Genomic DNA, 15411 nt, shown 5'->3' with positions numbered 1-15411 from the left:
GGGCGTGGGGGGGGGGGGGGAAGGGGGGTTGGTGGCTGGAGGTGGTGACAGTGGGATCCATGCCAGAGGGGGCGGTGTCAGCAGTGTTCAGGTGAGTGGCGACAGTGGGGTCGGAAGTGGTTGTGATGACAGCAGCTGCGGGGGCGGAAGTAGCCATTGTGTTGATATGGCTAGACCAGATGAGTCTTCAGTTAATGGTAACTCCTAGGATGCTGATAGTGGGAAGTCAGTGATGGTAATATCATTGAATTCTTTCTTGTTGAAGAAGTTCATTGCCCGGCATTTGTGTGATACAAACGTTGTTTCTCACTTGTCAGCTCAAGCCTCGATATAGTTCAAATCCTGTTAAATCCTGTTACGTTTGAACATGGACTGCTTCATGTCTGAGAAATCACAAATAGTGCTGAACATTATGCAGTCATCAGTGAACATCCTCGATCTGACCTTATGAAGGAGGGAAGATAATTGATGAAGCAGCTGAAGATGGTTGGGCCTAGGATACCACCTTGAGGAACTCCTGTAGAGATTCAACATATTGTCTTGCTGAGAATAGAACTTTTTAAAAAAAGTTTTATGATTTACACATGAAAGAAGTGAAACTATCATGGTATTCCAACAGGCAATCAAGGTATTTTCCAAAGTATAATTTCAGTTACATCACACTGTAAATGTTTGCTATAAATTCTGTGCCTTACAATTGTGTCCTCCACAACCACTTGATGAAGGAGTGATGCTCTGAAAGCTAGTGCTTCCAATTAAACCTGTTGGACTATAACCTGGTGTTGTGTGATTTTTAACTTTGTACACCCCAGTCCAACACCGGCATCTCCAAATCCTGTAGAGATGTCCTAGAGCTAAGATGACTGACCTCCAACAACCACAACCATCTTCCTATGTTCTAGGTGTGGCTCCAATCAGTGAAGAGTTTGTCCAAATATTCCAAATTTCCCTCTGCACATCCCTTCCATGTTTTTCCACACATTAACCACTCCTTCTGTTGACCAGAATGTCAAAAAGAAATCTCTGAATTTTGCTTTCTCTGCATAACATCCTTTCAGTTAGACAATCTGATTGGAAAGTTTCACCTGGATGAGAAGGGGGTGGAGAAGCTGTGACCTTATTGGTAGGCTAGATTCTTATTTCAAATGCCAACACCAGAACCAATGATTCCTAAACTGGTCCCAGGGATGACAGGACCTGTGATAAGAAGATAAATAAATAAATTGGGCCAATATTTTCTGCGATTTTAAAGAATCAGCTGATCTTATTGAAACAAACAAGCTACAAAAATGTACAACAATATATTTACTTGCTTAGGAGGCTAAGGACATTTGACATGTCCATAAGGACTCTTGCCAATCCTTATAGATGCACCATAGAAGGCATCCCATCTGGAGACACCACAGTGTGGAATGGCAACTGCTCTTCCCAAGACTGCAAACAACTCCAGAGAGTCGTGAACACAGCCCGGTCTACCACGAAAACCAGCCTTCCATTTATTGACTCCACCTATACTTCCCACTGCCTCGGGAAAGCAAACAACATCATCAAAGACCCCTCCCACCTTGGTTATACTGTCTTCCATCTTCTTCTGTCGGGCAGAAGGTATGAATGTTTGCATACACATACAAATAGATTGAAGGACAGCTTCTTCCTTGCTGTTATGAATGGACCTCACAAATTTTAAATTTAGTGTTGATCTCACTCTCTGTGCGCCTATTCACTACGTTCTGTTACCTTAATTCACTTTATATGGAATGGGCTGCCTGCACTGCATGCAAAACAAAACTTTTCACTGTACCTAGGTACATGTGACAATAACAAATCAAATCAAAATGTACAGGACTCTCATGGGTCTTGAAAGCATAGGCATTGACAGGATACATTCCCATTGGCTGGGAAATCCAAAACATAATTTGGGTGGGGATGGGGGTGGGTGGGGTGGGTGGTGAGTGGGGATTGGGGAGGAGTGGAATGGAGGGTCACAGTCTCAGGATAAGGGGCCATTCATATTTGGGGTGGCACAGTGTCTCAGTGGTTAGCATTGCTGCCTCACAGCTCCAGGTCCCAGGTTCGATTCCAGCCTCGGGTGACTGTCTGCGTGGGTTTCCTCCAGGTGCTCTGGTTTCCTCCCACAGTCCAAAGACGTGCAGGTTAGGTGAATTGGCCATGCTAAATTGCCCATAGTGTTAGGTGCATTAGTCAGAGGGAAATGGGTCTGGGTGGGTTACTCTTCGGAGGGTCGGTGTGGACTGGTTGGGCCAAAGGGCCAGTTTCAGCTCTGATCTCCAGCATCTGCAGACCTCACTTTCTCATCAACAGATTTTTAACCTCTCAAGGAACTGAGAGATATGGGGAAATGGAGGTGATGCCTATAATCATATTAAATGGTGGATGAGGCTTGATAGGTTGAAGGGTCTACTTTGCTGCTATTTGTTAAGTTTGTACAATTATTTATTCCACAAGAGTGGGACTGAATAGCTTGTTCAACTAATCTAAGGTTGGTGGATATTGCTAGCTTGTGGGAAGACTCCTATGTAGTGGGCAGTTTGGATGTGTCCAAGTATTGGTTTGGGTGGATGGGTATTGGAGGAAGGACAGCAGATTTTTCTGAAGGAGTGGTTGGCAGGGAGGTGACCAACAATGGACTGGCAGTGCCAGGGAACTGACTGCTGTGGATAGTGCCTATCTTCTGTGGCAGTGAATGGGAGAAGCTATCTCTGATATTGCAATTGGCTCTGAGTCTGGGATTCTCTCACCTCAAAGAAGCTACTGGAATCCTGCTTCATTGAAATTCTCAAAAGGATTTCAGAGTGATACATAATCATTTATATAAAAGATGAGAATCATTACATCAGGGTGAAAGCGTTCAAAAGTTTCAATATCCAAGACTATTGACAGGTGGGAGGTACTAGCACCAGGTCCTCACGGTGATGACATACAATTTATTATGTCTCACAGCTTTACAGTGTCCCAGATAGATTCAGGTCAATTAAACTGATTGGCACAGAATGAGCGTGTGTGAAAGGCATTTGTAAAAGCCAGACCTACAGAGCATTCTGCATTAATGGTAAGACATATCTGCAGGACCATTTAGCATGACATACACCTCCATCATCAGCATCCCCCCACCCACACACAAACACACACACATTCATACACAAACATCTTGTAGTAGACACAGAAATGTGAATTTGTGACATGTGCATTTGATTAAACCTCACATTTCAGTCTCTTCCATGGTTTGAGCTGATGGGATCAATTTTTGGGCGAACAAGTGTTAATGCAGACAGAACCCTATCAGGAACTTACATCATTGCAGTGCCAGTCCTGGGCTGATGCTGTGGTATGAACACTGACTGATAGAGCATCATTTAGAGTCACTAATGACACATTGGTAGCTGGCAGCCTGGTGCTTTACCCCTCCTCCTCCTTTCTGCAGGCTCTGACATGGTTTACCATGGTATCTTTCTCCAATGTTTCTCCTCCATTATTCAGCCACTGGGAACTGCACCCATTTGGTTCCACTCACTGACTGTAGGCCAAGTACCTCCAGTAATGGCCTCTTTTCACAGTCAGGAACTGGCACTTGCAGAGTTCCCCAAGGTGAAAGTGAGGACTGCAGATGCTGGAGATTACAGTTGAGAGTGTGGTGCTGGAAAAGCACAGCAGGTCAGGCAGCATCTGAGGAGTAGGAAAATTGACATTTTGGGCAAAAGCCCTTCATTAGGAATGAGTTTCCCAAGGACCTATCTTCAACTCAATGCTCTTCTTCATCTCTACACACTGCCTTTTGCTGATTCCAACTGGGAAATAATGTACCAGACTCTGTTTGTATTGGTTACTGACTCTAACATGAGATGAACTTACTGGTAAACCTCTGTAGCCACTCTCACCACGCAAGCCTGGTTGGCCCTGTAGATAGAACAACATAATATATTCATGAAGCAAAACTGCTCTTAGAGGGCAGCAGGAGAACTCAGCAACTCAGGCCTTTCCAGAGGCCTCTGAAAATTGTAAAATAATCAGGATTTGTTCAATAATTACCTACGTGAAAGTATTCTGACAAACTACAGTGTGGTAGAATATGGAGAAGAGAATAAAGTTTCATGCTTCAAACAGGAGAAGGAATTAGAGGATAGAAAGCAAGAGAAAATGGGCTATTATAACTTGGCATAATTATTTATTATAGTTTGGTGAGATAAATTATTGTAGTTTAGTACAATTAATTTTTGCAGTTAGGTGTTCTCTACAATTGATCGCTGTAGATCTATTGAATGAAAATTCCACCATCTACTTTGGCAGGATTTCCTCAGAATGGTTCCCAATTCTGTATTACTAATCAAGCAAAAATACCACTTGGCCATTATGTGTATGCATCGGTGACTACACTATATGTTCTCTAATATTTTAATGTAGGTATATGTCATCCATCAGATCAGGGGCTTTATCCTCCAAGTTTCATTGGTTTATCAATTGTCTCCATTCTTTTTATTTCTTCCTTAATGACCCTTTATATTGGTTATTCTCTCTGGTAAATACTGAGGGAAAGTAATTTGAAAATGTAAAATCCTGTTGTGTGATTCTTTCTACAGACCACTGAAAATGCTTTTTAAAAGTTAGCAGATTCTCTGGAAATTTTAACAAACTACTCAATATTTCTGCCTCTTCATTGTCACTAGTTATGAATACCTCATGGCCCTATTCCCATCCTGGTCCATGTACTGTTCTTTCTGAGTTGTGGAATACTGCACTGTTTATTTTTACTTTCCTCGACAGTTTAATTTAATTGTTTCACTTTGCATTCCTGATTGTTGATTTGAAATTTGACATCTAGTGTCATCCTTTCCCTTGTTTCTAATGTTTACATCTTTATTGAAGTTCAATTTTACCCTAATTTCTTTATAAGTTCATAGTATTTTACTGTTGATTAGTTTGGCATTGTTTGATTAATTTGTGCAAAACTTTAACCAAATAAAGTATCTGCGCCACTCTTCTGTTTGTCTATCATTCTTTTTTAGTTTATCTTCCATTCTCTTCCCTCCTTTTCCTATTGGTTTGATCTTTGCATTACTTAAACCTTTCTCAATCTTCATCTTGAAACTTTTTTCACTTTTTCATTTTGTGGGATGTGGGCATTGCTGGCTGGGCATTTATTGCCTGTCCCTAATTGCCCCTTGAGAAGGTGGCAGTGAGCTACTTTCTTGAACCGCTGCCGTCCACCTGCTGTGGGTTGACCCACAATGCCGTTAGGGAGGGAATTCCAAGATTTTGACTCAGCAACAGTGAAGGAACACCAATGTATTTCCAAGTCAGGATGGTGAGTAGTTTGGAGAGGATCTGCTGCCCTTGTCCTGCTAGATAGAAGTGTTTTTAGGTTTGGAAGATGCTGCATGAGCATTTGGTGAATTTCTGCAGTGCATCCTGTAGATAGTACACACTGCTGCTGCTGAACGGCAGTGTGGCACAGTGGTTAGCACTACTGCCTCACAGCGCCTGCGTGGGTTTCCTCCGGGTGCTCCAGTTTCCTCCCACAGTCCAAAGATGTGCAGGCCAGGTGAATTGGCCATGCTAAATTGTCTGTAGTGTTAGGTAAGGGGTAAATGTAGGGGTATGGGTGGGTTGCGCTTCAGCGGGGCGGTGTGGATTTGTTGGGCTGAAGGGCCTGTTTCCACACTGTAATGTAATCTAATCTAATGAGCGTCGGTGGTAGAGGGAGTGGATGTAGTGCCAATCAAGTGGGCTGCTTTGTCCTTGATGGTGTCCAGCTGCTTGAGTGCTGTTGGGGCTACGCTTATCCAAGCAAGTGAGGAGTATTCCAACATACTTCCAACTTGGGCCTTGTAGGTGGTGGACAGGCTTTCGGAAGTCAGGAGGTAAGTTACTTGCCGCAGCATTCCCAGCCTCTGACTTGTTCTTGTGGCAACTGTTTGTGTGGTGAGTCCAGTTGAGCTTCTTGATCAATGATAACTCCCGCGGGATTGATAGTGGGGGTTAAGTGATGGTCACACCACTAAATGTCAAAGGGTAATAGTTAGACTGTCTCTTATTGGTGATGGTTATAGACTAGCATTTGTATGGCGCGAATGTTACTTGCCACCAGTCAGCCCAAGCCTGGATATTGTCCAGAACTTGTTGTATTTGGCACAGACTGCTTCAGTTCCTGAGGAGTTATGAATGGTGCTGAACATTATGCAATCATCAGCAAACATTCCCACTTCAGACCTAATGATGGAGGGAAGATCATTGATGAAGCGGCTGAAGATGATTGGGTCTAGGACAGTATCCTGAGGAATTCCTGCAGAGATGTTCTGGAGCTGAGATGACTGACCTCCAACAATCATGACCATCTTCCTATGTGTCAGATATGACTCCAGCCATCAGAGAGTTTACTCTGATACCCATTGATTTCAGTTTTGCTTGGGCTCCTTGATGCCACACTCAGTGGAATGCAGCCTTGATGTCAAGGGCTGTTGCTGTCACCTCCCCTCTGGAATTCAGCTGTTTTGTCCAAGTTTGAACCAAGGCTGTAATGAGGTCAGGATCTGAGTGGCTCTGGTGAAAGCCAAACTGGGCATGACTGAGCAGGTTGTTGCTGAGCAAGTGCTGCTTGATAATACTTGATGACATCGTTGATCACTTTACTGATGATTGATAGTAGAATGATGGGGCGGTAACTGGATGAGTTGGATTTGTCCTGTGTTTTACGCACAGGACATTCTTGGGCAATTTTCCATATTGTCGGGCAGATGCCAGTGTTGTAACTATATTGGAACAGTGTGGCTAGGGGAGCAGCAAGTTCTGCAGCACAAGTCTTCAGGACTATTATTGCAATGTTGTTAGGGCCCGTAGCCTTTGCAGAAGATGGTATCAGCAATAATATTAGCAAATTTGCTGATGATACAAAGCTGGGTGGCAGGGTGAAATGTGAGGAGGATGTTAGGAGATTACAGGGTGACCTGGACAAGTTAGGTGAGTGGGCAGATGCATTACAAGTTCTATAGAGGGAATCTGGGCAATCTGTGATAAGGGCAAGTAACTGTGACTCTCCTTAACATCCAATCAGATTGACCTGTCCTTAATAAGATACCAAGGTTCCAAAATTTGACAACTTAGTTCTAAGAGAGTCAATTGAAGTGAAAAGTGATTTTGTTTTAAGGTTTGATGCACGGTGGCTGCTCCAGACAACACACGGTGTGGTCCACAGAGGACACAGCTTAAAAATACGGGGTAGACCATTTAGGACAGAGCTCAGGAGAAACTTCTTCACCCAGAGAGTGGTGGCTGTGTGGAATGCTCTGCCCCAGAGGGCAGTGGAGGCCCAGTCTCTGGATTCATTTAAGAAAGAGTTGGATAGAGGTCTCAAAGATAGTGGAATCAAGGGTTATGGAGGTAAGGCAGGAAGAGGATACTGATTGAGGATGAGCAGCCATGATCATAATGAATGGTGGTGCAGGCTCGAAGGGCAGAATGGCCTACTCCTGCACCTATTGTCTATTGTCTATTGCCTCTGAGGCAGCAGATTGGTAAGGATGAAGTCAAGTATGTTTTTCCCTCTTGTTGGTTCCCTCAGCACATGCTGCAGACTCAATCTAGCAGCTATGTCCTTTAGGACCCGACCAGCTCGATCAGTCATACTGCTGCTGAGTCACTGTTGGTGGGGAATATTGAAATCACCATCCCAGAATGTCTTTTGTGCACTTGCCATCCTCAGTGCTTCCTCTAAGTGTTGTTCAACATGGAGGAATACCAATTCATCAGCCAAGGATGATATGTGGTAATCAGCACATTTCCTTGCCTGTATTTAATCTGAAGCCTTGAGACTTCTCGGGATCCTGAGTCAATGTTGAGCACTCCCAAGGAATCTCCCTTCTAACTGTGTATCACTGGAGATATGCTGTCCCATCAACAGGACAGACCCTGCAGAGGTGGGTGATGGTGGTATCTGGGACATAGTCATATTCACAAAATCATACCTTACAGACAATGTCAGGTTGTTGCTTGACTAGTCCATGAGATAGCTGTCCCAATTTTGGCACTAGCCCCCAGATATTAATGAAGAGGACTTTGCAGGGTCAACGGGGTTGTTTCTGCCGTTGTCTTTTCCGGAGTCTAGGTCGATGCCAGGTGATCCATCTGGTTTCATTTATTTAAGATTGTGCCATAATTGGTACAACTGAGTGGCTTGCTAGGCTATTTCAGAGGACAACTGAGAGTCAACCACATTGTTGTGGGTCTGGAGTCACATGTCAACCAGATCATGTGAGGATGGCAGATTTCCTTTCCTCAAGGACATTAGTGAAACATATGGGGTTTTCCATCAATCCACAGTGATTTGATAGTCATCAGTAGATTCTTAATTCTAGATTTTTGTTTCATTGAATTCAAATTCCCAATCTGCCGTGGCTGGATTTGAATCTAACCCCTCAGAACATTATCTAGGACTCAGAATTAATAGTCTCATGATAATACCACTAGGACATCACCTTCCCACCACTAGGCTATCACCTTCCCTTAATATGTTGAGATTGCTATTGCCGAGAGCCTCCTCTCTGTATACTTTCCAGAATGGCTCAGCCTCATTTCTCATTCTAAGATTGGCAAATGATCCATGCAAGTCTAAGCACATTATAAGGAATCCTCTTGGCTTTTTTTACAACTATACCAGCCAGATTCTAACTCTAAAAGGAGAGAAAAACCAGGAGGCATAATGGAGAAAGATGAGAACCAGAAACAATAAGAACACATTACCATATTGGGTTATGAAGGAATCCATGCATAGAAATCCAACCATCATGAAGACTTAAAAAGGCAAATGTTACTTCCCTACCTAACCAAGCTTAAAAAAATTGCTAGAGTTCACTTCGTTAAAGAATTTCACAATGCCTGACCACAAGTTGCTACATGGTCTGCAATTATCTCAAAAAGGGGCTAGTATTACAATCCACTAATGGCTTTATGCAGACTATATAGTGTCATGCAGACTATATAATGCTTAGAGCTTTACAAAATAGGGAATATTGATTGGAATACTGATCACACACATCATACATTTTATTTATTCATTCATAGAATGATAGCATCACTATCTCGTCCAGTGTTTATTGCCATCCCTAATTGCCCAGAGGGCAGTTAAGAATCAACCACATTGCTGTGGGTCTGGGCTTACATGTAGTCCTGCTGAGGTAAGGATAGCAGTTTCCTTCCCTAATTGACATTAGTGAACCAGATGAGTTTTTAGGACAATTGACAATGGCTCCATGGTCCTCATCAGACTCTTAATTTCAGATTTTTATTGAATTCAAATTTCACCATTCAGCATTAAAGGATTTGAACTTGGGTCCCCAGAAATTTAACAGAATTAACAGTCCAGCAATAATACAACAAGGCCATCAGCTCCTCCGATCCCCTTCTCCTTCCAGTTAACCTTAAGTAAAGAACTAAATGTGGTCATTTGTATCTACTTATTTTTACTAAAACAAGCAAATACTTCAAAAGTACTTAATTAGCTGTTGGTCATTTTGTGATATCCAGTGGTTATAAAGGGCACTATATAAATGAAATTCTCTCTTTTCTTTATCAGTAGAAAGTATTCACCATTGGGAAAGTTTTCACCATCTATAGTGGATACCAATAATCTGTAGCAAAGAGATGAATCCTTCTCTCCTGCACTTGATCATATTCTGTCGTGGATATAGCAAGTGAACTGATCTCTGCCCAAAGAGGGCTTTCCACGTACTACAACAAAACCAACCAGCAGCAAATCAGAAGCTTGCACTTACTCTGTCACCTGGATCCCCTTTTGGACCAGGCGTGCCTTGATTGCCCTAGAATTTAACAAAAAGAAACACAAATGATTTTATTGTTTATGTTGAATGATCACTCAGTACTCTTATAATGGAAGCTCTCAAGGAGCAATAGCTTCTTCCGTACTGTCCAGTCCCAAGATTGTAACCCTCAAAACTGCTGACTTGCTAATTGGTCATTACGTCTGCAAAAGGACAGCCCTTAGATACCCTCTGGGTATTGCTCTGGAAGCCAATTGAGAAATTTGTGCTCCTGTCACAGTGGAGGGCCTGAACTCTGAATGCCCTGACTCAGAGGTGAGAGTGCTCCTAACTGAACCACAGCTAATATCTCTTCTGTATAGTGATATACAGAAGATTATAGCAACCGCTCAGAATAAGCTGAACTCCCTGCCCAATCATTTGCAGCACAGATTGAAACCTGATTCCTGACAAATTCTGAGTCAGCATCATCACTATCTGACTTGAAACTGATAGTGGGCACTGAGCTCACCCCTTCATAGAAATGGGGCATTGCCACTCTGCCCACCTGGATGGCCTGCATCGAGAGATATTTTGGTAACTGACTTGGATAAATATTTCAATCAACTCCCTGGTCTTATAGAAAGGTTGTTAGGTTCATAACATCAGATCCTCGTCACTGAATTATTGCAGGGTTACTTGAATCTTTCCAAAGTTGCATTTGCAGTCAGTACTTATCTGCTGTGGGTCTGGGAAGAAATGGAAGACTGCATTCTTCTAGCCACCTAGAATGGATGCAAGCATGATGGGCTGAGTGGTCTTCTTCTACAGTGTAGCTGTTCTGTGATTCTTCCATCTATCGTCAACCACATGCCCCACCCTTCTCAGCTGACCTGTGGGTGTCCCTATGTGAGAGCAAATCTAGTGGTAGGGACTGCACCAAGGGAGGGGAGTTAGAGGTGTTTACAACATACAGGTGTCCATTTGGCCCATGTGTCCCTGTCAGCGATTCATTAATTGAGCAATCCAAACTATTTTGCCGTGTTCATGAGAAGATCTGTCTGTTGACAGTCCAGCCTGCGCTCCACATCGTTACTCATGGGAGGGGAGTGTAAGGGAAAGCTGATAATTGAGGGAGCAAGCTGGGTGTAGCAACTGTTAACTGAATGGAGAATTTTCAACGAACCATCACAGGGTAGACTTGAAACCGTGAATTGATGGGATGTTACTCTGCAATGTGTCTGCGACAGGAGCGTTGTTTCTATGAGAGTTAATGTGTTGGATGAGCAATTTGTTGGGAAATTACTCACTTTAGGTCCGGAAGCTCCAGGAGGTCCAGGAAGTCCTAGATAAACAAACAACAACAAAACACAGAGATTTCCATCATTGATTTAGAGAAATAGAGTGAACAACAATTAGAAAATAATTATAATTACACATTACTCACTCAGAACTAAGTTTGCTTTTTTTGTTGATTTATGGTTAATCCCACCTTTCATACCTACGTTCAGCTGAGCATTTCTGTTGCTACTTTATAAATGAATATTGTCTTTATGGAAGTTTGCAGTTAATGACCATTCCACCGTGTCTAATGAAAATGGAATTGTAGTCCATGTTTGGCCAGTTACAGGCCAGAAGAAAGTGAGGACTGCAGATGCTGGAGATCAGAGGCGAGAGTGTGGTGCTGGAAAAGCACAGCAGGTCAGACAGCATCTGAGGAGCAGGAGCATTGACGTTTCGGGTATTAGCCCTTCATCAGGAATGAACTCATTCAGGACTAGTGTAATTTACACGTTGGCAGTGCACCAGGTAAGGACAGGGAACTGTAAGGTTAATGTGTAGCAGATCGAGGAAGACTGAATGCCCAGGGTCAGTCTCAAACCTGCTGTTAGCATTGCCATAGCAACTCTTAAAGGAATTTTGGAGCTTGGAAAATTTTGAGGGATATGGCTGATTTAAAGTCACAGCTAAAAATTCCATTCAGGCATTAAAAGGCGAGATATTAAAATGGATATTTCAGCCCAATCTAATCATAATGAGAATAATAAGTCTTTCAGAACCTATGTGTTGGTGAGAGAAAGTTTTATTTATTCATGGGATGTGGGCATTCCTGGCTGGGCCAGCATTTATTGCCGGCCCCTAGTTGTTTTTGAGAAGGTAGTGGTGAGCTGCCTTCTGGAACTGCTGCAGTTCCCAGTCTCGAAGTGAAACAACAATGCTCTTAGGGAGGGAATTCCAGGGACAGTGAAGGAACAGTGATATATTTCCAACCTTTAGTCTGGGGCATCATCTGAGTATCAGGGCCAGACCATTCGGTAAAGACGTTAGGAAGTATTTCCCGTTACAAAGAGTGGTAGATATTTGGAATTCTCATCTCGTCCACAAGTGGATGCTGGATCAGTCGTTAATTTCAAATCTAAGCTAGATCAATTTTTGTTTGAAGGATTAAAGAAGATGGAGTGAGGCCACGTATCAGTCATTATCTCATTGAATGCCAGAATAGGCTCAAGAGGCTGAATGGCCAACTCCTATTCCTATTCCTACGTTCCTCAGTCAGGATGGTGAGTGTCTTGGAACGGAACTTGCAGGTGTTGACGTTCCCATGTACCTGCTGCTCTTGTCCTTCGAAGTGAAAATGGTTATGACTTTGAAAGCTGCTGTCTAAGTATCGTTGGTGGATTTCTGCAGTCCATCTTGTAGATAGTACACACTGCTGCTACTGAGCATTGTGGATATAGTGCCAATCAAGTGGGCTGCTTTGTCCTGAATGGTGTCAAGCTTCTTGAGTGTTGTTGGAGCTGCACCCATCCAGGCAAGTGGGGAGTATTCCATCACACTCCTGACTTGTGCCTTGAAAATGGTAAAATGTGCTGGGGAGTCAGGAGGTGGTTTACTCACCACAGTATTCCTAGCCTCTGGCCTGATCTTGTAGCCACAGTATTTATATGGTGAGTCTAGTTGAGTTTCTGGTCAACAGTGACTCTTAGCACATTGACAAGGGAAGATTTAGTGATGGTGACACCATTGAATATCAAGGGGCAATTACTAGATTGTGTCTTGTTGGAGATGATATTGTCTGACACTTGTGTGGTGCTAATGCTATTTGTCCTTCATCGGCCCAAGCCTAGATACTGTCAGTGTAGGGAAGGAATTACAGCCTCTGCCCAATAACAATATAAAGAATGAATGAAACATTTCCATTCACATAGCACCTTTCCTAAATCAGGATAGGCCAAGAATTTTGCAGCAAGGAAATATGTTTGAAGTGTAATCTCTATTGTTGTATCAAATGCAGCTCTTGTTTCTGAACACTCAACATCATTTCCTCTGATTAAGCTCATCTTGAACTGGGAGCACTGTCCCTTCCAGGAACATTGGAACAGAAATAGATCATTCAGCCCCTCATTCCTGTTCTATTGCTCAGTTCAATAATAGCAATCTTACTTTGTAATCCCACTCATCAACATTACTTCCATCTCCCTCAAGCACACTGATACAGGGAGTCATTTATCTTCTTGTGCCAGTTATATCATTACGTGACCTAATGCCATGAACCTTAATACCGCGGGGGGGGGGGGGGGGGGAAACAAAAATTTATTAACAGTAAGTTTAAATTCACAACTGACCAAACGTCTACTGATGCTTTCAGGAGAAGTCTCCAAATGTTCCCCACTCTTTGTTGAAGAGCAGGGAAGATACTTGTTGTATGTTGAACAATATTTATGCCTCACCCAACAACACAAAATCCCCAGATTATCTACTCATTACCACACTGCTGTTTCTTGCTGGGTGGGCATAAACTGATGTTATTCCTACTGTAAAACAATGACTGTGCTTCAAGAGTTGCAATATTGGCTGTAAAATCATACTTCAGTGCCCTAAAGATAGGAAAAGTTGCCACATAAATGCAAGGAGCTCCTTTTTTATGCCTCAGTTTGCAATAAAAAAATTGTTCTAAAACTTAATTCTCTGGTTATTCTTCCATCTTGCATTCCCATCTCTAGTCTCACCATCTCTCAAAACCATATACTGTCTCTAGCTGGGGAAACCATGAGGTTACTGCTCTGAGATTCAAACAGATATGTTGAAGCTGGTTGCTATGGTGGGTCTTGAATGACTCCTCTCCAATCTACTCTATGGACAGCCTGGATTAATGAGAGCTTGAGTCTTCTGATGATGTTATGTCTGAGGCTAGACACACGAGGTGTGAGGATGTGAACCCAGAACAGCTCCTCCCTTCAATTTCACCACCTCTGGAATATTAAAATCACTTGCTTTCAATGAGCTGCTGTATTCCCACTGTGGGTGATCAACCTGAGTTGTCTGACCCACATATTCATCAACCACCCAGCTGTTTAACAAAGAAAACCTCCTGGAAATATTTGTAAAGGTGAGAGTAACCATTACCTGGTGTTCCAGCTGGGCCTGGTTTCCCTGGGAAACCAGGAAGGCCTCTCAATAAATGTTCAGTCCCAGTGGGAAAAACTGGCATCTCAGCTGGAATTGGAGAGAAAAGATAATTAACATGAGTAACTGGGTGAAATGTCATTGTTTTGAATTGTAATCATTATATTCTGATTGTCTGTCTTCCTTGACGTTGCTGGTCACCCAGTGTCACTGTGGAATGTTTCAGGGAACATCTCTGGTCCACACATACCAAACAACCCCACTGTCCTGTGGCCAACCACCAACTCCCCCAAGAACATGCAAATCCTTGGCCTCCTCCACCACCAAATCAATGCTACACACCAACTGGAGGAAAAATACCTCCTCACCCACCTCAGGACCTTACAAGCACATGGCATCAACATCGACTTCACCAGTTTCCAGATCTCTCCTCCCTCCGCCTCATCCCAGATGCAACCCTCCAACTCGGCACCGCCCACTTGAACTGTCTATCTTCCTTCCCACCTATCTGCTCCACCTTCCCCATTGACCTGCCACAATTATGTCCACCGGCATCCACCCACCCCCCTCCAAATTCCTGATGAAGAACTAATGATTTTCCTGCTCCTCACATGCTGCCTGACCTACTGTGCTTTCTAAGCACCACACTTTTTGACACTGCTTGATACCCAACAGCATCGGGGCGAATGGGCAGCAACACTTCACCCAGAATCCTGCCAAATCTCATCACTAATAGTGACAGCAGCTGGCAGCCAATGCCCCCTTTAGAGGCTCCCCACACACTATGGGAGCCCCTACAACCTCAAGAGAGTCCCATTACCCTCCAAGAGCTTTCCCTCCACACAATGGGACTCCCAAAATAACTGCCCTCTGCTGTAGATTCTCCACAACTGACCTATCTACTGCAAATGCACCGACCTGAATACACCCTAAATGCACCGACCTACATACCCCCTGAACACACTGACCTGCATACCTCTTGAACACACATCTGTATATCCATGAAACACACTGACATGTGTACCCCCTAATCACACTGACTAGTGTACGCCCTAAATAAACTGTCCTCCGTAGCCCCCTAAACACACTGACCTGCATACCCCTAAAAACACTGACCTGTAAACCCGAAACACACTAACCTCCATATTCCCAAAACCTGCATATCCCCTGAACACACTGACTTGCGTACCCCCTGAACACACTGACCTGTGTACCACCTGAACACACTGACCTGTGT

General features: G+C 43.4%; 1 protein-coding gene across 1 annotated transcript in view; it reads right to left on the bottom strand.

The window, feature by feature from the left end:
* LOC122563844 (collagen alpha-1(XXVI) chain-like) overlaps positions 1-14262 on the bottom strand; it is a 20540-nt gene extending 6278 nt beyond the window's left edge. The window contains exons 1-4 of the mRNA XM_043718036.1: positions 14175-14262; positions 11078-11112; positions 9783-9827; positions 3871-3915 (exon numbers count right to left, since the gene is read on the bottom strand). Of these exons, the coding sequence (XP_043573971.1) occupies positions 3871-3915; positions 9783-9827; positions 11078-11112; positions 14175-14259 (210 nt within the window). The 5' untranslated portion in view covers positions 14260-14262. The remainder of the gene's footprint in view (positions 1-3870; positions 3916-9782; positions 9828-11077; positions 11113-14174) is intronic.
* Between the last annotated feature and the right edge of the window lie 1149 nt (positions 14263-15411).

This window comes from Chiloscyllium plagiosum, chromosome 28 (genome assembly GCF_004010195.1).
Source record: "Chiloscyllium plagiosum isolate BGI_BamShark_2017 chromosome 28, ASM401019v2, whole genome shotgun sequence".
Classification (NCBI taxonomy): domain Eukaryota; kingdom Metazoa; phylum Chordata; class Chondrichthyes; order Orectolobiformes; family Hemiscylliidae; genus Chiloscyllium; species Chiloscyllium plagiosum.
Note: the sequence above shows the minus strand (reverse complement) of the source record. Positions and strands in the feature narration are given on the sequence as shown.